This window comes from Pristiophorus japonicus, chromosome 12 (genome assembly GCF_044704955.1).
Source record: "Pristiophorus japonicus isolate sPriJap1 chromosome 12, sPriJap1.hap1, whole genome shotgun sequence".
In the NCBI taxonomy this organism is placed as follows: domain Eukaryota; kingdom Metazoa; phylum Chordata; class Chondrichthyes; family Pristiophoridae; genus Pristiophorus; species Pristiophorus japonicus.
In genome coordinates, this window is record NC_091988.1 from 169,684,940 (window position 1) to 169,711,277 (window position 26,338).

Here is a 26,338-nt window from a genome sequence, read left to right on the forward strand (position 1 = left end):
CTCTTCCTGTGGGGTTGGATCAGAGTGAATGAGCAGTTAATGGAACGGCTTCATTTCCTGCTCCGTTTCTGCCGATTTTTTTATTTTAGCGCTGCTGGTTTTAGTGACAGATGATGCACCCACCTGACTCAGGAGAGGCGCAAGCAAAAATGCTAATCACGGTCCTATTATGTCAACATGACGTTTTAACTGGGTCATGAGTGGGCAAGCAGCTTGGCAGCTGGTGGGAAGGAAGAAGAGGCCCTCCAGGTAAATGCAGCTTTCTCTGCCAAAGACTTTCCACTGCTCTTCCCACAAAACCCTCCCCTAACCCCTTCCTTGCCACTTACCTGTAATCCGATGGGGGGCTCGCGGCCGTCCGATCTTCACCTGTTGGCAGCCACTCTGCACCCTCTGCGTTTCATACTCACCCTGCCGCTACCCACCTGATACCCGCTCCGAGTTAAAATCAACCCCTAAATAGCCATTGCTGCTCCTCACGTAAAGTGTTGACATCCAGCTTGCCCCAGTCCAAGTGTTGAGAACATAATCCAAGCTGATACTTCATTGCAATATGAAGGAGAGCTGTTTTGCTGGAGGAGCATCTTTTGGATCAGGTGTTAAATCGAGGCACTGTTTGCTGGTTTAGGTAAAGGTTAAAGATTCCTCGGTATGATTTGAAGTTCTCCGAGGTAGTTCTCCATATCCTGGCCAATATTTCTGCCTCAACCTACATTGTCGCAGAATTTAGCTATGCATTTATCTCATTTTTGGTGGATCTTGCTGAGTCCATAATGGCTACTGAGTTTATCCATATAGCAATATTAATTGTGTATTGTAATGCCTTGAGATGTTTATGGGAGACACAAGATGCTATGTAAATGTAAGTTTGCTCTTTATAAAAACACCAGCTTCTCTGCTCTCATTCTGGATCAATATGTGATGTCTGGGAATTAAGTAATTTTCAGACAATGCAATGATGTTTCACATGACTTCCTGGAATCACAGCAGTGAAACTGAGCATTATATAAAAACTAGCCTAGGAAAAACCAGAAGGAAATCAAGTGAGAACAAGGAAAGAGTAAAAATAAAACTGACGGGAAAATTAACGAATGCTTGATACTGTAGTAAAACTTGCGACCTAAGGAACAAAGTTGAGAAAAAAGATTGCAAGCTGTTACCTCGGGAACTTTGTTACCAAGGCAGTACCTCACTTCGAACTGTGACAGACTTCCCTAAACTAAACACTTTAACCAACTAATTCTATTTTATCAATAACGTTTTATTAATAATAAACCATAAGTGTAACGGAACATTTATTAATTGTTATCGCATAATACTCCTGTGAAGCCTCTTGGGACATTTCACTACATTAAAGGCACTATAAATACAAGTTGTTATTAATTTAAAATCACAAGTTAATATTATATGCCATGGTAACAAGCTAGCTTGGCTATTATATTATTCTTTCATGCTATTATGTTATTTTTTCAAATTAAAAATATTGGCCCCAAGTTTCCACACGATAAAAAACGGGCGCCCCTCCGAGCTGGGCGCCCGTTTTTCACGCCGAAAACGGCGCCGGAAAGAAAACGCGCGATTCTGGAGCGCCCTGCAGCTCCATGTCTGCTTGGCGCGGCGCCCAGGGGGGCGGAGCCTACACTCGCGCCGATTTTGTAAGTGGAAGGGGGCGGGTACCATTTAAATTACTTTTTTTCCTGCCAGCAACCCTGCGCGTGTGCGTTGGAGCGTTCGCGCACGCGCAGTGTGAAGGAAACATTGGCACTCGGCCATTTTTTTGGCACTCGCCCAGTTCTTTGTAGCTGTTTAATTTTTGAACATTTTTTAATAAAAGCACATTGCCATCAGCACATCAGCACTGAGGCTTCTTGCAGCAGTGAGAAGGCTGCAGGAAGCCTCAGAAAGTTGAGGCAGTCGTTTCCCGACGGCCTCCCCTGCCGTCGGGAATGGCTGCTCAACTTGTGAGGCTTCCTGCAGCCTTCTCACTGTCTCCTTCCCCCCCCCCCCCGCCCGCCGTCGGGAACGGCTTCCTCCTCCCCCCCCCCCCACGGGAACGAACGGCTGCCTCAACTTGTGAGGCTGACTGCAGCATTCTCCCTGGCTGAAGCACTTTCACACAGGTAGGAAGATGGTTTATTTAATCTTTTCTTTGCTTATAAATGTTTATTCAGGTTGGATTTATTTGTATAATATTTGTATAAGTATAAATAAGGATTTATTATAGAATTTAATGACTTCCCTCCCCCGCCCCCCCCCCCCCTCCCCACCTCGTTCTGGACGCCTAATATGTAACCTGCACCTGATTTTTTAATGTGTAGACAAGGTTTTTTCAGTTCTACAAAAATCTTCACTTGCTCCATTCTAAGTTAGTTTGGAGTACGTTTTCACTGTGGAAACTTTGAAATCAGGCGTCAGTGGCCGGACACGCCCCCTTTTGAAGAAAAAATTCTGTTCCAAAGTGAAACTGTTCTAACTGACTAGAACTGCAGAAAAAAAAAATGTGGAGAATTGCGATTTCTAAGATAGTCCGTTCTCCACCAGTTGCTCCTAAAAATCAAGCGCAAATCATGTGGAAACTTGGGCCCATTATGTTATTCTTACAAACTAAAACTGGAGGCAAGTGGAGGATTTGAGATTGAATTTTGTCACGTTAATTTATGTGGTCATGTTTAGCATGTGTCTCACCTGTCCAAAAGGTTACCAGCCAGCATTGTTTTACAGCATAACTAATGCACATAGTACATAAATATGGTAGAACTAAGGATCTATTTGAACTGCACTTGGACAAGGTAGAGATTATTGAGTGAATTTCTGAAATGGTTTGGAGCGATAAATGAAATTGTTGATAAGTAAAAAGGATCTTATTCGCCAATGTTTTCCCATTTGTCTCCCTGCCACATATAACAAAAAGAGCAGGTATCGACTCAGAAGTACCTACAGCAGGATGGTTGTAATCAGAAACTTGAGGCATGGGGAAAAGACCCCCATCTGTCTGATTTGTGATGCTCTTGATTTTTAATCACTGAAAAATTGGGAGTGCTGCAAATTAGGCATGCTGACCTCCACACCCAGTAGTCTAATCTGCACATCTACCAAGTAAGGTTCTGCACCTGGAATGGGGTCGTGCAAGATTTACTCTATTTATGTAGAATAATTTAAACCCTAAGGTCATTTATGTAGAATAGGAGCAGGGAGATCTTACTGCAGTTGTAAGGGCCTTAGTGAGGCCTCACCTGGAATATTGTGTTCAATTTTGGTCTCCTAATCTGAGGAAGGATGTTCTTGCTATTGAGGGAGTGCAGCGAAGGTTCACCAGACTCATTCCAGGGATGGCTGGACTGTCATATGAGGAGAGACTGGATCAACTGGGCCTTTATTCACTGGAGTTTAGAAGGATGAGAAGGGATCTCATAGAAACATACAAGATTCTGACGGGACTGGACAGGTTAGATGCCGGAAGAATGTTTCCGATGTTGGGAAAGTCCAGAACCAGGGGACATAATCTTCGGATAAAGGGTAGGCCATTTAGGACTGAGATAAGGAGAAACTTCTTCACTCAGAGAGTTGTCAACTTGTGGAATTACCTGCTGCAGAGAGTTGTTGATGCCAGTTCATTGGATATATTCAAGAGGGAGTTAGATATGGCCCTTACGGCTAAAGAGATCAAGGGGTATGGAGAGAAAGCAGGAAAGGGGTACTGAGGAAATGATCAGCCATGATCTTATTGAATGGCGGTGCAGGCTCGAAGGGCCAAATGGTCTGCTCCTGCACCTATTTTCTATGTTTCTATGCTTCTATAATTTCATGTGTTTCATTTTATTTTGCAGGTCGGATCCGGTGATGGGTACTGTAGTTTTCACACAAGTCCGACGTTCACAAGACACACCAAGCCTGTGGTACTGTGGACCCAGCAAGATGTTTGCAAATGGCTAAAGAAACACTGTCCCCACAATTATCTGACCTATGTGGAGGCTTTCTCACATCATGCTATAACAGGTACAGCCCAGGAACTGATCACAGGAGGAGACAGATTATTTTACAGCTTCCTTATTAGCATTTTCTGCAATTAAGTTTTCAAGTTAAATAGAGATTTGTAAAACTCATTGCTTGTACAACCATATTTTCAGAGATATTTCAAAACTCTTACATGAAGTACTAACATTCTATCAAACTGTACTCCTGGAAAGGAAGGAGCCATACTAGCAACAGGGTGAGAGTATTATATTCACGGGGCCCGAACCTGGTCAGAGTACAGCCCACAGCCGCCGAGGTACCGCCCAAAAAAATGTTTTCTGAGAGATTCCTCACGTACCCCCCATCTGCTGCCCAGGTTCCACCCGGCAGGAGTTTCCTCCGTGAAGTACCGCTGGGCAATTTCCTGCTGCTCGCCCATCCTAGAGGCTCCAAAAATAGTATTTTCCTCATGCAAGATCCTCTAAGATTGTGCTCCCGCCCGCCATAATGGCCGCTGGCAAAAAGATGTTGTGAGCTGGCTGTGAATCGGGCAGCAGGGAGAATTGCTCAGAGTGCTGCAGCGCTGCACATCCTGGGTAGCATCCATTATCACAGGCTCAGAATTAGTTATCTGATCGACCTTAACCTGCACAGAATGAGTTCAGACATATAAATGAAAAGTACTCCGTTGAAGGGAAGGTGTGGTGGAGGAAGCAGCAATAAGTTCTGAAACACAGTCAAGGCTCCATGGAGATGCGCTATAAGGGTTTTTAGACATTGCCGGCAGAACAGAATTATTGACAGAATGTGAGTACGAGCATGGTATGAGCTAATATCAAACTATATAGGCAATAACAAAATCATGTAATGCTCTGTGAGGTGGCAGGATGTGATAGTGAGAACAGCATGAGCTCAAGTATATAAGACGGAAAAAGATATATAATGGACTACAAGGTCACTGAGGAACATAGCATATCAGGGGTGGGACTCTGCGATGTTGGACCTAAGAAAATGTGGACTGAAATCCAAGCCTTAATGTGTGTCCTCCAAGTTGTGCAACTCTCTCATTCAATGGCAGCCTTCCTGCATTGGTCACCCTTACTTGTTGTAGTGCAATCACCTGATGACAAGACCCATTAAACAGTCGCATCATATGTGGACAGCAAGATATTCCTCAGACAGCAGTACACCTGAAGGAGATTTGTCTGTTTCTCAATAGGTACCCCAGATGATGTAAAAGTGAGACACTGACCAAGAGTAGGTGAACAAGGAATAGTGCAGCATGCCCAAGTGACAGAACATGTAAACAATTGAATCCAACATATGTACATTATCTCAGAAACCACTCAAGTCACATTCATAATGATCCATGTGAAACAATAGCTACAAGTTAATGAAGAGTAAACAACATCTTCACCACCAACACCCAACCCTCTACCCACTACCACCACCTCTCTTTCTTCCCCTCGATGTGAGGCCCATCATGCTCTTTATGGGTCCTCCTTCACCACGGTGACCCGCACCCCTGCCCCTCACCACCTCAGCTCCATGACGTTGTGCAGGAGGGCAGCCGGAGTGCTGCTGCCGTGTTCGTCCTGGAGAGAAGGTAGGGGGCAATATGGAAGCCATTGGCATCTCTGGCTCCTTGGGATGGGGGGTTGCGTGACATGTCCTGAAAGCATCGATTGCCGCTTGGTGTCTACAGAGTCGGTGTTGCACTCCACCGCACTAATGAGCCGTGACATACTGGCAGTACGGTGCTGAGCGATGCTGGCAGCTATCCCAGCCATGGTCTGCAGCTCATCTCGAGCTAGGTCAACGCTCGTCTTCGACAGCTGGACCATTTCCTGAATTCCTGCAGCAGTCCTCCATCCTTATCGGATTGTTGCATCATCCTGGTGCTTGCGACTTGGTGGATTTTCCGGCATGGCCACCACTTGTTCCTGCTTTGCCCGACTCGAATCCCAAAAAGTCGGACCCCAACACCAATATTGGATGAACAGGTGGAACACATGTCAGGAGGCTAGAGTCCTCTTCCGCCTCCTCGAATGCAAGTGTTCGAAGACTGGCACTTCTCCCTCCTCTTCCTCCTGATCTTCTTGTCTCTGGATGGCGGAGGTGGCTGCGATGGATCTGGATGGTTTTGGGGGAGGTTGGAGGAAGGAGTTGGCGTTTTGGTCTGCTGACAATGTTGAGGTGGAAGGCGTAGGTGTCACACACTGCCTTTGGATGACAGAGTTGGATGGGGTGCATTGCTCGGTGCTGTCCAAATCAACATCTGCAAGTAGAGGACAACATTTCAGTGTATAGCTAGGGACTGGGGTTGCTCAAGCTGGCGTGGGGCATAACATTTTACATTCTTACTTCACGGGGCCTGAAATTCCGATGCCCCGGGTCCTTACGAAGTTTCTACGGACCCGGGAAGGCATCAGAAAAGCCGGTTTTCAGCGCGCAATGCGCACGCGCTGAAAACCGACTTTTCCAATCTGTCAAGTTTCTGGCTTGACAGATCTCATGCATATTGGGAGCGAGGACACTTGCAGGGCAAGATTTCCGATATTTTGCCCAGCAAATGTCCTCAAAAATCTTGCGCCTGAAAAAGCAGGTGTATAGCCTACTTTTACAGGCGCAAGTGTTTAAAAATACACAAAAATATTTTAAAATAAAGTTATAAAAACACATTTTGTTGTTTAAAAACCCTCCCCACAATGGTAAGTTTATTTTAAGGCATAATTAAAAAAACTTTTTAAAAAGTCAGGAAAATATATTTTTTTATAAGAACTTTAATTTAAATGAATTTTATGGAGTGTATTTTTCTATTTTTTATTTGTGTGTTTGGGGGAAGGTTTCTCATTCATAATAATGGGAACTCCAACTTATGGAGTTCCTATTATTATGAATGAGAAAATACTGTACCTTGATTGGCTGTCCAGAGCCATGTGACTCCAGCTCCAGCATACGGACGTACCAACGTGCACGCGCTCCGATGCGTGGGAGTAAAGGCCTCAGGATTGGAAGTTCAAGCGGGCGCAGCAGGAACAAGTAGGTGCACATCTTTTTTAACTTTTTCAGTCGATTGCTTGCGGGAAGACCTCGATCGGAATTTCAGGCCCTCAAGGACTTTGATCGCTACCTGAGCACACCATTACTGTGCGTTAAAAGGCATTTGACTTAACATTGTATGACCTTGCATGAGATGAGCGTAACGCACACCGGAGATTAGTATGAGCTTACCATGCTCTAGCATGGGATCTGCAGCACCCTTTGTGGTGGCACGGAGGTGGTCACCCACCAACGCCAAGGCACACTCCTCTAGGCTGGTCAACTCAATGACGTCTGGCGGGCTCCCTCCTGTGCCACTCAGGCTTGATGAGTTGGCTGCTCTTTTCTTCTGCAGAAAGAAAATTGCAGCCTTTACCCGTTTTGCTTATGCAACACACACACACACACAGACTCACCTGCCACAGAACCTTTTGGAGTAGTACGGGAGTGCAACAATAAATGTTTACTCTTGCTGAAGCCACCACATCATTCCATCATTTCTGACACTGGTCTCCATCCTGCACAATGTTGTCCACTAAGGACACGGCCTCACCAATCTCCCTCCAAATGCGTCTATATTGGGGTGGTGGAGGCTTGCCATGACCATCTTGGGTGAGGACTTTATAATGGCGCTCCACCTCACATACAAGTAACTCCAGCTCTTCCTGATTAAACCAGGGAGCTCTAGGCTTCCCTCCATCAGACTTCTTGGAAGCTTTTTTTTCCCCTCATTATAATGATGATGATTTTGTTTCTCTCTCTCCAAATATGACCTCTCTGTAACTGGCGGGAGCAAGTGAGTGCACAGCTTTTATGAGCATGCGCAGCTGTGCAATCAGCCCCAATCGCGGCAAAAGTGATGTCATTGCCCACAAGAAACAAAAAAAATAATCCTAAATCTCGCATATGCACGGTGCAAGGCCTCCGATGTTTGCCGAGTCGAGAGGCCTGCACCTACCGCCCACTGCTGCCGGCGCCCGCTCCCGCCCGCTGCCTGCCGCTCCGGCTGCCACCGACAGAACCCCGGCAAAACTCCCGCCCCAGCGGCAATGGGTGGCAAAAACTAGAGTTCTGCCCGGGGGCCACCGAGAAATGGATGGACCGCTCCTGCCTGCTGCCACCAACAGAACCGCGGCAAAACTCCCGCCTGACTGGCCCCAGCGGCAATGGGCGGCAAAAATTGGAGTCCCGTCCGGGGACCACCAAGAAATGGGCGGACCTTAGCTCTGACCAAGTTCGGGCCCATGGTGTCTAACAACATGCTATAACTTAACCTGTGCATTGAAGTGCGGCCTGATGGCAATGACTAGTTGTGGCTAATGTCCTTCTCTAACAGAGCAAACAATTCACCAATCCGACAACCTCTAACAAAATTACAAAACTCTCAGAAAATTTCCACAGAGTTTAGGAAAATACCTATATAAAGTGAATACTTCATGGAAATGGAAATGGAACGGTATTGATGCACCAAGTGAAAATTAAATACTTATTCACATGATAAGCCAAGAAATTACTTTTTCGATATTTCCAGGCTCCATTGCTGATACAGCGCCAATGTTGCGGATTCAGTTCCTGGTTCATGCATAGTCCAGGAATTCCTTCCTTTATAGTGGGCACATTTTAGTTAGATCTGCCTTTGCACGCTCCTCAATCCAGCGAACTTGTTTTCTTGTTTGCTACCATGATCTATAAATGTGGTTGGTTACATTTACTCAAGTAGCCATCTCCTAATATGTATGCTGCATGTTGACTTGGGTCCCCAAAATTGCCACCTCTCTCAGCTGCACCTCTATCAGGAGCACATCCAGACTCTAGTTCTACGCTTTGCTCTCGGGTACATAGACATCTCCAGAACAGTGTGCCACCTGCTTGAAAAATGAACAATTGCGGCAGTTCCATTTTCTGTTCATCTGCCACCATAGTGAGAAAGCTTTTTTATATCAGATGATCTCACCAAATCTGGTAGAAGTGCACGAGTAATGTAATCATACATTTTCTCTGCTATAAGGGAATCAGATCTTTACTGTCACAGTCATGTTGCTGTGAAGCAGAAATCACTGACAAATCTAAAGTTATATTTTAATACACCTTTCCTTTATGTCCTAAAAAATCTAGGCTGAGAAATTGGCCTCCTTAGAGCCTCCTGTCATTGCCTCCGGAGGACCAAAAACGGGGCGCTAATGACTTACCAATCAGGCGCAGCGAAATGAACGACTCCCCGCTTATTTGGGCGAGAGGTTTGCAGTGGCGGTAACACTTTGCGCCATCATCTCCTGCGCCCAGAGATCGTGACGTCATTGCCGTCTGCATCGCCCCGTTAGCGCCCCGGACCCGAACTTTGACTCCGCCCCCTGCAGCATCATCGGGCGAAAACACCCACAGCTGCAGGAGGCGTTGTTCGGGAGGCTGGGAGCTTTGGGGGCAGAAGCTAAAGGGGAGCTTGCTGAGGAAAGTAGGAAATTGTTGAAACGGTTACTTGCAATTTTTTTGCTTCCTCTTAGGCCGCGATCAATGAGTCCGGCACTCTGCTGGAGTGCATGGAGCTGATCGGGCTGGATCACAACTGCTGTTGGGGACCAGCTAGCTGGTCTCAATGCAGAGCCTGCAGCGATGGCCCTTCCCTTTAAGGGAGGGAAGGAGCTTCAGATCACGACAGCGCTGCATGTGCCATTGTGCAGCGCTGGACCATTACTGCCCCACCTGCTACCTTTAGTTCCACTTCCTTCCTGCAGCGCAAACACCAAATTTAGAAAAAGCTGGGAACCATTAGCGCATGGCACTAAGTTTCCCAGCTTTCAAAAGTTAACACCCCAAACGGGGCGATACTGAACTTCTCCCCCCTATTGTTATATGGTATTGCTGTTTAAAACCTAACATTACTTTTTAAAAATGTTGATGATGTACTTTTCCCAAACTGTAGAAAGCAGAAAGTATTGCTAATTATGCAAAAAATGTTTTAAAGCTGATTGGTCTTGTGCAATATTTATTATGATAATCACCCTTGCTGCAATGTTCAGTGAACAGTTCTCAATTTCCATTCTGGTGCAGATGTACAAGTTCTTTGTTTTTAGCCAAGTGAATTATTGACCTGTTACTAATCCACTGTTAAATGAATAAGGATTTAATTTTCCCACATTTCATTTAAAACCTTTCTAATCACATTCAGAGTTCCCAATCCACACAACAAAGTATTTTTGCACATCATCCAAGAGAACAGTAAATAAGCCACAGGATTAGTCTTCAAATGTCAAGTCTTCTATTTAAACACTTAAGGGATTCACTTGATGCACAAGACTGAGCTGTGAAATGCTCCATGCTTGTGCCTGGAGATCTATTTCTTCAGCTGCACTAAATATGACTGAATCCTTCCCTTCAGGTCACAAATGTCAGACTCACAGCCAGGCAGCAAAGATCAGATTGTGCAGGCGACTGATCCGTGATTGGCAGTTATACTATGACTGTAGCAGAACTGGAGTGAGTGCAGCATGATGCTGAGCAGCAAAGAGTAAAAATTAAATTTCTAAAATTGAAATTGAATTGTTATCCAAGCTTTATTTTTCCTTGCTGGCTCTGTTTTCCCTCTTTGTGCACGTTCTCAACTAGTTCTGTTTCCATCACAGCACGGACACATTTATCTCTAAGCTCTAGATTTTTCTCCTGACTCTGCTCTGTGTCTCCAAGTTCTGTCTTTCCTTCCCATATCAACTGCAATCTTCAGGGGGGCTGCAGCTACTGCGCCTGGCATTTTGTGGAAGGATGTCTGAATAATGAATGTAGCAGCAGCAGAGGGTATTGCTAAGTAAATCGTTTTTTTTGGACGATACTTTTATGATTGAAGAGAAGGTTGAGGTTTTCTGAATATCTGACAAATTTACTAGTTTCAGACCATGAGACCAGATTTCAACATGTGGACCCTGATTAACAAAAGTATAAAAGGCAAATTCACAAAGGATATCAGGAACCATGTTTTCACACAGTAATTTACATCTGGAAGGGTAGTTGCTACAAATTCAGCTCTGCCTAGATATGATCGTGGGTTCAGCAGTGCTGGTCACTCTAGTAAATGGTCCAAGCATCAGGTGTTCAGGAGTGTGCCCCTAATACCCAGGGGCTGAAATTGCCCTCCACCCCAAACGGGGCGCACCTACCGTTTTTTTAGTTGATTCACTGCCCTCATTGATGCGGCGGTGTTTCGTGCAGTTTTGCCCTCTTTTTCCCTCCACCAGTGTCGGGGCGGTGAAGTGCGGTGGAGCGGAAGTCGTGGATGAGCGGGGCGGGCGGATGCCAGCGGTCTCATAAGTGCTGCGCTGACCATGTCAGCGCGATGCTTATGATGCATCATAATGTCCCTCCCGTTCAGTTAAAGGGGAGGGCCGCTGCTAGCTCTGCAGCCACTTCAGTGGCAAACACTGGGCCACCAGGGAGGGCTTCGGCTGGGCCAATGGCCCGGCACCTAAGAGGGGATGCCGGGCTGCCTGTTGGTGGCCCAACCGAACCCGTGGACACCATTGTCAGGATGACCTGGCAGTCAGCCGACAATTAAAATAATATGGCGACCGTGGCAGCGTGCCCTCCCCTTTAAGGGCATTTATTAATGACTTGGAAGAAGGGACTGATTGTAACGTAGTCAAGTTTGCCGACGATACAAAGATGGAGGGAAAAGCAATGTGTGAGGAGGACACACAAAATCTGCAAAAGGACATAGTCAGGCTACGTGAGTGGGCAAAAATTTGGCAGATGGCGTATACTGTTGGAAAGTGTGAGAAAAAAAATCAAAGAGCAAGTTATTATTTAAATGGAGAAAGATTGCAAAGTGCTGCAGTACAGCGGGACCTGGGAGTACTTGTGCATGAAACACAGAAGGATAGTATGCAGGTACAGCAAGTGATCAGGAAGGCCAATGGTATCTTGGCCTTTATTGCCAAGGGGATGGAGTATAAAAGCAGGGAAGTCTTGCTACAGTTGTACAGAGTATTGGTGAGGCCAAACCTGGAATACTGCGTGCAGTTTTGGTTTCCATATTTACGAAAGGATATACTTGTTTTGGAGGCAGTTCAGAGAAGGTTCACAAGGTTGATTCCAGAGATGAGAGGTTGACTTATGAGGAAAGGTTGAGTAGGTTGGGCTTCTACTCATTGGAATTCAGAAGAATGAGAGATGATCTTATCGAAATGTATAAGATTATGAGGGGGCTTGACAAGGTGGATGCAGAAAGGATGTTTCCGCTGATAGGGTAGACTAGAACTAGAGGGCATAATCTTAGAATAAGGGGCTGCCCATTTAAAACTGAGATGAGGAGAAATTTCTTCTCTCAGAGGGTTGTGGATCTGTGGAATTCGCTGCCTCAGAGAGCTGTGGAAGCTGGGACATTGAATAAATTTAAGACAGAAACAGACAGTTTCTTAAACGATAAGGGAATATGGGGTTATGGAGAGTGGACAGGGAAATGGACCTGAGTCCATGATCGGATCAGCCATGATCGTATTAAATGGCGGAGCAGGCTCGAGGGGCCGTATGGCTTTCTGCTCCTATTTCTTATGTTCTTATGCGCCACCCACCAACACACAGCTTCCCGCAGGGGAAAGCTGTCAGTGGCACTTACCGTCAGCGCTCCGCCCCCGCGGGACAATTTCCCATGAGGCAACTTCCCACGGGGCAACTTCCCATGCGGGGCAGAAAGGGGGTCAGCAGCATGGGTGGCGCGGAAACCCGTTCCTGCCGCTCCCAGCCCGGAGGCAATTTCTGATGGGTCGGCCCATCCGTCTGCCTATCAGTAAGGCCTATCCGCGCTCAGCTGCAGCTGCTGAGACAAAGAGAATAAGGAGCTTAAGGAGGGGGCAATTTCGGCCCCCAATATCGAATCATATGATAGTGTAACCTGGGACATAGCAATAGTACCCGACATCACCAGAACTGTGCCTGTGCAGGTAATTCATTTCGTTGGCAGCAGTCACATCTTTTGCAATAGTGTAAAAGGGGTGATATCGGATTGGCGAGCTGTTATACACCTCTCCCGAATTTTGATTCTATTGAAGTCACTTTTCCAATCTTCAGCAGGTAGACTGAAAACACTTCAGTGAGATGAGGCCAGATGTGAGTTATTAATCTGCTTAATTTTATAGACAGCAAATCAATATACAAATTAAGTGCTTTAATTGAATCTCACTTTGTTCATTAACTTCATTTTCCCCTGCATACCAAAGAAACATTGCTCCATGTTAGCGGCCGAACTTCATTTTTTTTCCTGGTCAAAACCTTTTTGGTTTTAACTGACTGAGTTTACAACGAGTAAGTTTTCACTTGCTAAGCTCGTCTCCCTCCCTAAAGCTAACTTGATTGACTGACCTTTACATGTTTTCTTCGGTTCATTTTTCTCACTGTGCTCACAGGAAGTGGAAGTGCTGTTCCTCACCCTCGACTACTTCTCCTTCAGGACTTACACGTAGGCCTGTCAATAAAAGCGACTATCTCTCATTCTCCCGTCCCTCCTTGAGGTGCCTAGAAATCATCTTCTGTTATTCTCAAAATGAATAAGGCCATCCTGACTTAGAGTCTGGAATGAGTCAATTGGCTCTATCTCAGTTCGAAATGGACTGTGTGCATTAACAATTCCACAAAGTATTTCACCTAGTTTTAATACACATCTTCAATCTCTGACTCATGGACATATAGGTTTCTCTTTGTCTCAACAGCTGCAGCATAGCGCTGTAAAGATAATTTTATACCCACGTGAACCCACTTTGATTTAAAACACATCACATTTCCAAATCCTTTCTGTGCACAATGGTCAATAATTCCTAAAACCCAATCGGCGTGTGCACAAATTCTCCAATCATTCAAGAGGCAGTTCGATGCTGTGATGGTTGGCCTAAAGGTTTCCATGAGGGATGAGCTAAGTGGGCCGAATGGTCATCCTTAGCTCAATATTTATGTTTGTGATCTTTCTATTCCTTTATGCTAATCTTTAAAAAAAAGTCCCACAATGATAGCGCTGTTTTTGGGATAGTTGATACTGGGCCAGAAATTCCTCTGGTGATCTTCCCGCGGGCAATTGCCTCCTCGCTGGAGATTTTTTACAAAAGTACTGGTGGTCTAGAAGGCGCCCTGTATTCCGATGGGGAGGCCTTCTCTCCTCGCGCTGCAAAGCGCGCTCCAGCCCAGAGGGTTCCGATGCAGAAGATGCAGTCACGTGCGACTGCTCAGCCAATCAGGTAGGTAGTTCACAGGTTCCCATTAATATCACTTAGACTCGCATAATTACGAGTTCTCAGTGCTATTAATGGGGAAATAAAACACACACTAATAAAAAAAAAACAGACCTCACATAATTAAAATTAATTGAAACTAAAGTTAATAAGTGCCTTAGAAAAAAACAATATATTTCCGATTTTTTTAAAGTTTTGTAATTCGGGTTAAAAATAAACTTACCTTAGTGGGCAGAGTTTTTAAACAATAGAATGTGTTTATTTTATTTAATTTGATGTGTTTATGTGTGTTTTTAAATACTTGCGCCTGTAGAAGGGCTATGCGCCAGCTTTTTCAGGTGCAAGATTTTTGAGGACATTTGGCAGGTAAGATATGCATAAATCCCACAATGTTGCCCGTTCAAATGTCCTGGCTCCCGATCTGTCATCCTCGCTCCCGATCTGTCTAGGATCTGTCAAGCTCCAGCTTGACAGATTGGAAAAGCCGGTTTTCAGCGCATGCGCATTGTGTGCTGAAAACCGTTTTTTCCGATGCCTTCCCGGGTCCGTAGAAACTTCGTATGGGCCTGGGACGTCGCAATTTTTGGACCACTGTCTTTTTGAAGTTAGCTTAGTGGTCCCCAGGAGCTTCTAGTAGTCGGAAAGAATTCTGGGAATGGCTCAGTATTTGCAGGGCATGCCCAAGAGTGGGGCAATATTTTCAGGAGATCACCACACAGGAACCAATTTTTAAGGAACAAATAGGCAATTTAGTGCGGAAAGCGTTAATATACTGTTGATTTGCCATTGAGGGCAGACCCACATGGGGCAGCACACACCTGAGAATTGTAAATTTAGCAAAACATCAAATTATAAACCAGTGTATTAGTGATCATTCTATATCCAAACCTTTCCTCAATGGCCCTCTGTGCGGAACAAGATATACTGGTGTAGGTTTTTCAAATTCATGCTTCTGATTCAGAGATCACCAGTTGTGAATTCAAGTGTGAAAATCAGGGCATGCTTACTCTTATGCCTGAAATTTCAATATGCACTCCTGTCACGTGTGTGCTAGAAACATTAATTTATAAATTACTCATCGAGTTAGATTGATTTGGCCCAGCTGTATAGCTGAGCTAGATGGGCTGTATAGCTTCACTCCTCTATCTTTGAGAATATCCCCTCATTACCCTAAGAATGCTACAGCCAGTTACAGCACCCCATCCAGCTATTTCAGCACAGACCATGGATAAAACCTGAGACTTTCTGATCAGTATGACTCAGTACCGCAACATGAAACATTAATTGAATAAGCCATTGGGGAGTTTGAGGGATTTTTCCTTCATTGTAAATAGTCCTGTATCTCCCACCATTCCACATATAAATTTCAATGATCTTTTTTACTAGTATATATTTTAAATTGTACTAATTTATATAATATATACGGATTGTATTTTGAATGTCTTATTATATCCATAGGTCCCAGTGCTCACTAATTTTGTATTAGAAAAATGTTAATAAAAAAAAATGTATTTAACAGAAAATATTTTCCATTAGTATTACAGATGAATAAAATACATTGTTCTGGGCTTTACAAGGTAATAGATGTATGGTTTATATGATGTCATAAGAACATAAGAAATAGGAGCAGGGGTAGGCCATACGGCCCCTCGAGCCTGCTCCGCCATTTAATACGATTATGGCTGATCCGATCATGGACTCAGGTCCACTTCCCTGCCCGCTCTCAATAACCCCTTATTCCCTTATCGTTTAAGAAACTGTCTATTTCTGTCTTAAATTTATTCAATGTCCCAGCTTCCACAGCTCTCTGAGGCAGCGAATTCCACAGATCCACAACCCTCTGAGAGAAGAAATTTCTCCTCATCTCAGTTTTAAATGGGCAGCCTCTTATTCTAAGATTATGCCCTCTAGTTCTAGTCTTCCCCATCAGTGGAAACATCCTCTCTGCATCCACCTTGTCAAGCCCCCTCATCATCTTATACATTTCGATAAGATCACCTCTCATTCTTCTGAACTCCAATGAGTAGAGGCCCAACCTACTCAACCTTTCCTCATAAGTCAACCCCCTCATCTCTGGAATCAACCTTGTGAACCTTCTCTGAACTGCCTCTAAAACAAGTATATCCTTTCATAAATATGGAAACCAAAACTGCATGCAGTATTCCAGGTTTGGCCTCACCAATACCCTGTACAACTGTAGCAAGACTTCCCTGCTTTTATACTCCATCCCCTTGGCAATAAAGGCCAAGATTCCATTGGCCTTCCTGATCACTTGCTGTACCTGCATACTAACCGTTTGTGTTTCATGCACAAGTACCCCCGGGTCCCGCTTTACTGCAGCACTTTGCAATCTTTCTCCATTTAAATAATAACTTGCTCTTTGATTTTTTTCTGCCAAAATGCATGACCTCACACTTTCCAACATTATACTCCGTCTGCCAAATGTTTGCCCACTCACGTAGCCTGTCTGTGTCCTTTTGCAGATTTTGTGTGTCCTCCTCACACATTCCTCCCATCTTTGTATCATCGGCAAACTTGGCTACATTACACTCAGTCCCTTCCTCCAAGTCGTTAATATAGATTGTAAATAGTTGGGGTCCCAGCACTGATCCCTGCGGCACCCCACTGGTTACTGATTGCCAACCCGAGAATGAACCATTTATCCCTACTCTCTGTTTTCTGTTCTTTAGCCAATCCTCTATCCATGTTAATATATTATCCACAATCTCATGAACTTTTATCTTGTGCAGTAACCTTTTATGTGGCACCTTGTCAAATGCCTTCTGGAAGTCCAAATATACCACATCCACTGGTTCCCCTGTTCGTTACATCCTCAAAGAATTCTAGAAAATTTGTCAAACATGACTTCCTCTTCATAAATCCATGCTGACTCTGCCTGACTGAATTTTGCTTTGCCAAATGTCCTGCTACTGCTTCTTTAATAATGGACTCCAACATCTTCCCAACCACAGATGTTAGGCTACTGATCTATATTTTTCTGCTTTTTGTCTGCCTCCTTTTTTAATATAAATCAGTTTCTACATACTGTACGTATTTCCAAAGTTTCTTGTTAAAAATGAAGTTAAGGGCAAGATTCTGTAGGTTGTTGAGGTCATTATACATATATATTATTTGCTTTTCTCCCAAGAGATGACATCATGCTCAGGAAATCCTTACTCTCTCCATTTTGCTGTCATCTGATAGGTGATTATTATCCTTCTGAGTATAACACATCCTTTATATGTGAAGCCAGAGGCACAGCAGCACAAATCCAGTAATAGTCTATATAGCTTTCTAAGGGTACAGCTATATTGCAGATCAGTTCCTGACTGGCGTTAACTGCAATTCCCCTGCTCAGGAGAGTGCTTTGTGCATGTGTGATTCAAGACCATATGCAGAGTTGTCCGCCAGTAAAAATTTAAATGTTTTGAGAGTCTGTGCTGTGGTTTCTGCACTTTCTAAACATTTAAATAAATTCTGGGTTGTTTTACAAAATTCCTCAGAAGTTCCAAGAGACCCGTCTCCTCTTGGGTACTTTTTAAACCAGGTCTGACACCATACTGGAGTTATACTGCATGCTGCCTCACACCGCTCAGCCCCAAAATTGGGTTGAGCCCCGATTCTAGAGTTATACTTTAACTTTAGCTGCAAAGGGGAAGCCACTTTACAACAACCCTAAAGTTTCAGTCTAAATACAAACTCTGCAGCTAGAATTTCCTGTGGGTCAGTGGGCGGGGTCGATGGCGGGTCGGGTGGGAAAGTTTTTTACACAGTTTTGGGATTCCACTATCAACCCGCCACCATGTGCCTTTCCCAATGTCGGGTCTGTCAGTGCTGAGCAGACATGACAGGCAGTGGTAGGCAACCCAATTAATCACATTAACATCTCGTTGACAGATCATTAACAGGCTTTTTTAACTTACATTTTCACTAACTTCATGGCCAGGCGAACCACATTGTACGACTGTCAACCTGAGGCAGGAGTTCAGTGGCCTTTGCGCCAGCTGATTACTTGACAGCTTCAAATGTACAGTAAAAGCTCCAATCTGGCAGATCTTCACTTTCCTCAGCCACAAGCTGGTTCTCAGTCCATTTCCAGCACAGATTCTACAGGCTTTGTACTTTCCATCCATCAAGTACAATGAGTATCACCTCATTGGAAGAACTCTCTCACCATTGAGAGGTCGCTTCTGTCATCTCTACCTCACCTGCCATCTATTCCATTAACATGGGTGCCCTTTGTATTGTCTCACCTTGATCCTCAGAATCTAACCACGATCAACCCCAAAACCAGCAGCACCAACAACACCAACCTTCTCCGCAATCATCTGCTGCTGCACAGGACACAGGGCATCAGCACCCGAGCTCATTGCTGCCCAGGAGGCCAAGGATGGCCTCACCATGGCCAGATTTACTTCACTTGATGCTGTACACCCTGGCTGATATATGATGCGCCAGGTTGGCACCACCCCACATCAAGTATCCCAACAATGTCCAAGCCATTCCTTTCAAACTCATCACCATTGCGGGGTGTACCCTTATGTCTCACTATTCATTGCAACTCACCCGTTCAAGAATGGAAAGTGTTGAAAATAAAGGTTTTAATGTTTCACAGCACATTAACAGAACCTTTACATGAACATTGGATAAAACACCGAAGAGCCTACTCTTGTGTGTTGTTAGTTGGTATGATTGCACCGGGATGAGGGTGAGTGTGAGGGGTGGTTAGTGAGATGGGGAGGTGATAATATAGATCAAGAGAGAAGGATGGGTGGAGGTGCAAGGAAAGTTGGTGTGAGTAAGGATGTGCAGGGGTAGGGGTGTGATGAGAGGCACAGCAGGATGAAGGTGAGTGTAGCTTTGTACTAAGGTTTTGTGATCTAATGATATAATTGAAAGGTTTGCGGCAGTACGCCTAGGTCCTCCTGACAACGTCCCTGATTGTGCCTTCCTCTGCAATGTGCATCCAGTCTGTGTTGGTGTCCTGAGGAGATCTGTTCTGCCCATTGGAAGGGAAGTGGACCACCCTCCTTGCTCTGACCCCCTCCATACACAAATGGAGGGAGTCATGGGCGAACCTGGGTGGAGCCCTGTACCTCTGTGCAGTAAATGTCAGTGTTTGCAGCACTTCAATGCTGCAGAACACTGACAGCACAAATGTCAAAATAAAGTTGGCTATGGTCCTTTTAAGGAAACCGGCTGATGACGCGTCATGAATGATGTCACCAGACCCGCTTCCTCTAATTGAACCGGGAAACATGCTGGGCGGGCTTAACTAGCCCTATCTAGGGAAATTCATTTTAGACTACAGGATAGAGCTAGCAGCAGGGTCAGGACCCATCACCGACGTCGCCTGCCACGGACCTGCCGAGGTGAGCAAAATCCTGTCCTGTGTAGCTCTTTCTAGTAAGATCATGTGTTCATCCTTGTATTCAGTTTTACTTCAGTGGAGTAGTACTTATAAGAACATACAATACATCACCCCTTGCTTCTGTCAACTTTTATCTTCATATTGGTTATAGCTTAACATTAGGATAGGAGCTATTTGGATGCAAGATTACATAATTGCATAAAATTTGCAGCACAGAAACAACTGGTCTATGCAGATAATTATGCTCCTCACAAGCCTCCTCCCATCCTACTTCATCTAACCCTATCAGCATAACCGTCTATTCCCATTTCCTTTTTATACTAATCTAGCTTCCTCTTAAATGCATCTGTACTATTGGCCTTGTGATACAAGTTCCACATTCTAATCACTCTGGGTAGAAAAGTTTTTCCTGAAATCCTTCCTGGATTTATTAGTGACCATCTTGTAGTTATGATTGTATGTAGATTGTGTTTTGCATGTAGAGGTGTGGGAGGCTGGTGGATATTTTCTTCAAGGTATTATACAAGTAGATATGGGAGAATGTGAGTCAATTTTCATAAAGGTGGGGCACCCAGACCACTTACAGGAACGACTGATGTGACTGAAGCTGGCGAACCCAAATTTATATCAGAAGGTGACTTCTTGTACTTTGTCCATTATAGGACAGGTCTTGTGAAATTGAATATTTTCATGTCTTTTTGCAAAATATATTTTGAATGACTTTATTTTGCTGACTATGATATTGATAAGTCGTTCTAGATAAATGGATATATTTCCACGTTTGAACCTTGCTAGAACACAATCTTACTTGCAGCACCTCTAGGTCAGGTAAGAAGTAACCTAATAGAAATATTAGGCAGCCATCACACCAACCCAACATTCAATCTGATATAGATCTTCCGCTGCTCCACTTAACTTACTAGAAATTCTCGACAAGCTCAGCCAAGGGAGCTGACTTTTGGCCACTATATCTGGATTATTTTTAACCACAACTAACCAGAGGTGCTTTGGGATTATTATTTCACTTTGGATTTAACTGGCCTCAAAATGTCTCACCTTGGAAATAATTTGTTGTAAAATATTGGAAATAAAACCTCTCAAATTACAGCAGATAATAATATTTCCTGTAATTTCGTATGTAGTTAATAATATTTGAAGAGAAATCAAAATGTTATCTAAAAGTTACTTTATGAGGCATGGAATAATGAGCGACTGAACAACAAACCAAATATGTGAACTGATTTGCATCCTAGAATGGATTAATTTTTATTCTAGCGCTCATTAATGGCAAGTTTGTATTGACAAGAGTGTATAGATGTCAGTATAAGTCACTGCAAGGACATGCTCTGTCATTTTGAAAGAAATTGAATTGAATTGATTCCTGTCTTCTTCACTAGATTAAAAATGCCGCAAGGCAAGGACAGTATGTCTGAGTGAATAAGTAGCTAATGAAACAACAGAACACTCGCTCATGTCAGAGCTATTATCCATGATGTCGTGATGGTTTTATGCACTTATTGAATAATTACTTCATTTAGGCTTACAAATATAGTATTTTCTTGTTGGACAGTTATTGTATTAGTGAGCTGATTGTCTTTTACAGAATTCCCATAGTTCCTGCAGTACATAATAGATTGTCAGTATTAAGCAAATAAGGCTTATTCCAGTGAAACCATAAAATTTTCTAAGTTACAATATAATGTCTCATTTTCTTGGTTTCCTGTAATTGGTAAAAATTGGAAGTAATAATAAAGGGAAGTCTACAAATGCCAGATCTTTAAAAATGGATTCTCTCCTCAGGCCGGGCACTACTCAGGCTAAATAGTGAAAAGCTGGAACGGATGGGAATAGTGCAAGAAGGCCAAAGGCAGGAGGTACTTCAGCAGGTTCTCCAGCTGCAGGTACGAGAGGAAGTGAGAAACCTACAATTACTTAGACAAGGTAAGGTTGGTTCTGGGGTGTAAACATAACCATCTTTACATTTTCGCATTCAGTTTTTGCAATGATCTTAGTGAGATCCCCAGCAGACTTGAGGGCCAATGATTCTGCTACATAATCACTCTTGGTTGCTTGGGCATGAGATTCAAATACAAGCAATATTTTCAATTTACATTATACAAGAAGCTTGAAATTAATGTTGTCTATCTTAGCTGATGAATGCTTGTGTAACATTCCTCTCCACTATTTTAACTAAGGTGTTAACTCATGTAATGAATGGATTAGTCCTCTGTTAAAATAGCAAACAAATGAAGGTCTTATGAATAGGTTAAATGTTTTTCAATTAATATCATCGATAGTAGTTTTGTGCCTGAGATCTTAATAACCCTTCTGAATTTTAATTGAGAAGCATAATAATGATTATGGAGATTTATTCAGATTATAGCAATAATTATTCTGGGCTGATTTACAAGTATACAGTGCATCTGCTGTCTCAATGTAAAACTAAAAAAAAAACAATGAATGGAACAATAAATCTTTTGGTGTTTTCACGGGATTAATTGGTGTATCAGTTTATGGAACACTATTGTGAAAAGTCTGTGAAAGTGATCAGGTTCCATTTAAAGTAGATTTTACAGTTTATAAAGCAAACATTGAAAACAATGCAATTGTTTGTAGGACAAAATTATCCATAGGTAGGAACCACTCCAAAAAAGATATATTGGTACAGAATATGGGGATTATAAAATCTGAAATGTTTCAGTTCCTGTAAGGATACTTTAATTCACAGAATTGTTAATTTTCTGTCAGGATCCCAATTTTCAGCAGCATTATCTGTACGCTTCAATCAACAAACTGTTAATACACTGGGTATACAGCAAATTCACATACCTTTCAAGGACCTGTACATGATTAAATATCGTCACCCAGCTTTGATTTATACAAGAGTTTTTGTTTAATGTTATTCCTAAATTGCTCTCTTTGGGCCATAGATGGCCAATGAGCTCCAACTATCTAGCTCACAAAACCCTGGTGACTCCATTCCTATTTGTTCATATACTTCATATGCCATTTGCATTTCCCAGTACAAGACAAAACAAGTATAATAAACTACAGTATTAAAAACAATGAAAGAATATTGCATACATAGAATATTTAAAATATGAAATTAATGAAAACAGGAAAGCAGCAATCAGTTTAGAAAGGAATTACGTAAAATTGAATCATTTATTTTCAATTTAATTTATATATCTTGATATTATATATATCCAAAAGTATTAATTAAGATCATACAGTACTGAAAAATTCCTTGAGTAAGATCATGTGAAAAGATCAACTGGATTGAAATTGTGCCATATGACATTAGTAATTAATGCATTTGTATAATTTTCTTCCCGTTTGCCTTTGTTAAAATAAGACAGTAAAATTTCATACTAATTACTAATATCGCCCACCATCATGTCAACCCCAACGTACATTAAATGTAAAGTACTTGTGCATGGGTTTTCAAATCCATTTTCTAATAATTGCAAGTTTAATGTTCAACACAAGATGCCTTGGATATTAACTTTATGTAAGGAGCTCTAGTCTTTGTTACTGCCAATTTAAAAAGGCATGTTTTTTTAGGAGTTTTCAGCTCTATTTTTAGTGTAAAAAATGGGAGAACATCAGGAAAAAAATCTGGGTACATTGGGATAAAATCACTTAAAATAAGTATTTATTTTGATCATTGTTAAAGTGCGGAAAAATGAACTTCCACATTGGTACAGTGGGCATTGCCATGAGCACATCAAATGACCATTTTGAGTGACAACACTTGAGGGTACACTAATATCAGTACTGGAGAATCGATCAACATGTGTTGTTCTATGAAAATAAGGAAACATATTTGGAGAGGTATTTTCATGGAAATTGCAGTAAATATACATCACACTGACTTTTCTAAGCAAAACACACATGAACAATTTGACTTTCATTGATGCAATAAACAATGCAATTGGACGATTTGGGAATTACCAAGCCCACGTTTCCCTGATGTAGTATGCAGAGGATAGCTAATGAAGATGAAGGTAAGATTGTTGTTGTTGAAATGCCACTTCATGTGGCAGTTGTAAGTGCTATTAAACTAACCTTCTCTCACAGAAGGGTACCAATCATGAGTGATCTTGGAAGTGAAAATATAATACTGGTGCATCAAGGATGCCCCTCTAGGGTTGGGATAATGCAATTGTTGAGGCAGAGGAAAGACACCATTACCCTTCTACACCTAAACTGTGCCAACCATAATCTTGGGGATCTTGACGCTAACATGGCTGCAAAAAGTACGGGAGTCTTCCACTAGTGTTAGTGCTTATCATAAGCACAATATACACAAAGTAGAATGGCATTGACAGACAGGCTGACTCAGATTTTTTTTAAACTACAAGTAGATCTCTTATGGTGTTGACTCCCCATGTACAACACCAGGGGCTAGATTTTACACTTTTTTTGCATGCATAAGGCCCACGTAACGTCCATTTTACTGCTGAAATGAGGTAAGAAAAGAGCTTGCATTCATGTTGCACTTCAGTCACGTCCTCACGCACATCCCACGTCGCTTTACATTGGATTCATGTCTTGAAAGTGGTCTTGTTTGTGGGTGTGTGTGGTGGTGGTGAGGGGAAACACAGTAAAGTCCCACAAGCAGTGACTGACTGTCCAGACCAGGCAAATCTGTTGGGCTGGAGGGAGAGTGTTAACAGGCACATCCTGCTCTTTTTCAAACCGTGCCAAGCGCTCTTCAATGTCCTTCCTGAGCAAAAGAACCTGCATTTTATACAACACCTTTCATCATAGGCGGCCCCTCAAACCAGGATGACTTGCTTCCACAAGAGTTCACAGATGTTTCAATAAAGCACCCCATGTCGAGGAACCAACCAGAGAGCTGGCCATCCTAGACTGGGTGATGTGTAATGAGAAGGGACTAATTAGCAGTCTTGTTGTGCGAGGCCCCTTGGGGAAGAGTGACCATAATATGGTAGAATTCTTTATTAAAATGGAGAATGACAAACTTAATTCAGAAACTAAGGTTCTGAACTTAAGGAAAGGTAACTTTGATGGTATGAGGTGTGAATTGGCTAGATTAGACTGACAAATTATATTTAAAGGGTTGACGGTGGATAGGCAATGGCAAACCTTTAAAGATCATATGGACGAACTTCAGCAATTGTACATCCCTGTCTGGAGTAAAAATAAAACGGGGAAGGTGGCTCAACCGTGGCTAACAAAGGAAATTAAGGATAGTATTAATTCCAAAGAAGAGGCATACAAATTAGCTAGAAAAAGCAGCAAACCGGAGAACTGGGAGAATTTTAGAATTCAGCAGAGGAGGACAAAGGGTTTAATTAAGAGGAGGAAAATAGAGTATGAGAGGAAGCTTGCCGGAAACATAAAAACTGACTGCAAAAGCTTCTATAGATATGTGAAGAGAAAAAGATTAGTGAAGACAAACGTAGGTCCCTTGCAGTCGGATTCGAGTGAATTTATAATGGGGAACAAAGAAATGGCAGACCAATTGAACACGTACTTTGGTTCTGTCTTCACAAAAGAAGGCACAAATAACCTTCCGGATGTACTAGGAGACCGAGGGTCTAGTGAGAAGGAGGAACTGAAGGATATCCTTATTAAGCGGGAAATTGTGTTAGGGAAATTGACGGGATTGAAGGCCAATAATTCCCCAGGGCCTGATAGTCTGCATCCCAGAGTACTTAAGGAAGTGACCCAAGAAATAGTGGATGCATTGGTGATAATTTTCTAACAGTCTATCAACTCTGGATCCGTTCCTATCGACTGGAGGGTTGCTAATGTAACACCACTTTTTAAAAAAGGAGGACGAGAGAGAAAGGGTAATTATAGACCTGTTAACCTGACATCGGTGGTGGGGAAAATGTTGGAATCAATCATTAAGGATGAAATAGCAGCGCATTTGGAGAGCAGTGATAGGATTGGTCCAAGTCAGCATGGATTTATGAAAGGGAAATCATGCTTGACAAATCTTCTGGAATTTTTTGAGGATGTAACTAGTAGAGTGGACAAGGGAGAACCAATGGATGTGGTGTACTTGGACTTTCAAAAGGCTTTTGACAAGGTCCCACACAGGAGATTGATCAAAGCACATGGTATTGGGGGTAATGTACTGACGTGGATAGAGAACTGGTTGGCAGACAGGAAGCAGAGACTCGGGATTAATGGGTCCTTTTCAGAATGGCAGGCAGTGACTCGTGGAGTGCCGCAGGGCTCAGTGCTGGGACCCCAGCTCTTTACAATATATATTAATGATTTAGATGAAGGAATTGAGTGTAATATCTCCAAGTTTGCAGATGACACTAAACTGGGTGGCGGTGTGAGGAGGATGCTAAGAGGCTGCAGGGTGACTTGGACAGGTTAGACGAGTGGGAAAATACATGGCAGATGCAATATAATGTGGATAAATGTGAGGTTATCCACTTTGGGGGCAAAAACACGAAGGCAGAATATTATCTGAATGGTGATAGATTAGGAAAAGGGGAGGTGCAGCGAGACCTGGGTGTCATGGTTCATCAGTCATTGAAAGTTGGCATGCAGGTACAGCAGGCGGTGAAGAAGGCAAATGGTATGTTGGCTTTCATAACAAGGGGATTTGAGTATCGGAGCAGCGAAGTTTTGCTGCAGTTGTACAGGGCCTTGGTGAGGTCCCACCTGGAATATTGTGTTCAGTTTTGGTCTCCTAATCTGAGGAAGGACGTTCTTGCTATTGACGGAGTGCAGCGAAGATTCACCAGACTGATTCTAGGGATGGCTGGACTGACAT

The 26,338-nt window shown here is 43.1% G+C and overlaps 1 protein-coding gene across 1 annotated transcript in view; it reads left to right on the top strand.

Moving 5' to 3' along the window:
• samd10b (sterile alpha motif domain containing 10b) overlaps nt 1-26,338 on the top strand; it is a 107,893-nt gene that overhangs the window by 53,366 nt on the left and 28,189 nt on the right. Inside the window, exons 3-4 of the mRNA XM_070894885.1 lie at nt 3,828-3,996; nt 21,373-21,513. Coding sequence (XP_070750986.1) covers nt 3,828-3,996; nt 21,373-21,513 — 310 coding nt within the window. The remainder of the gene's footprint in view (nt 1-3,827; nt 3,997-21,372; nt 21,514-26,338) is intronic.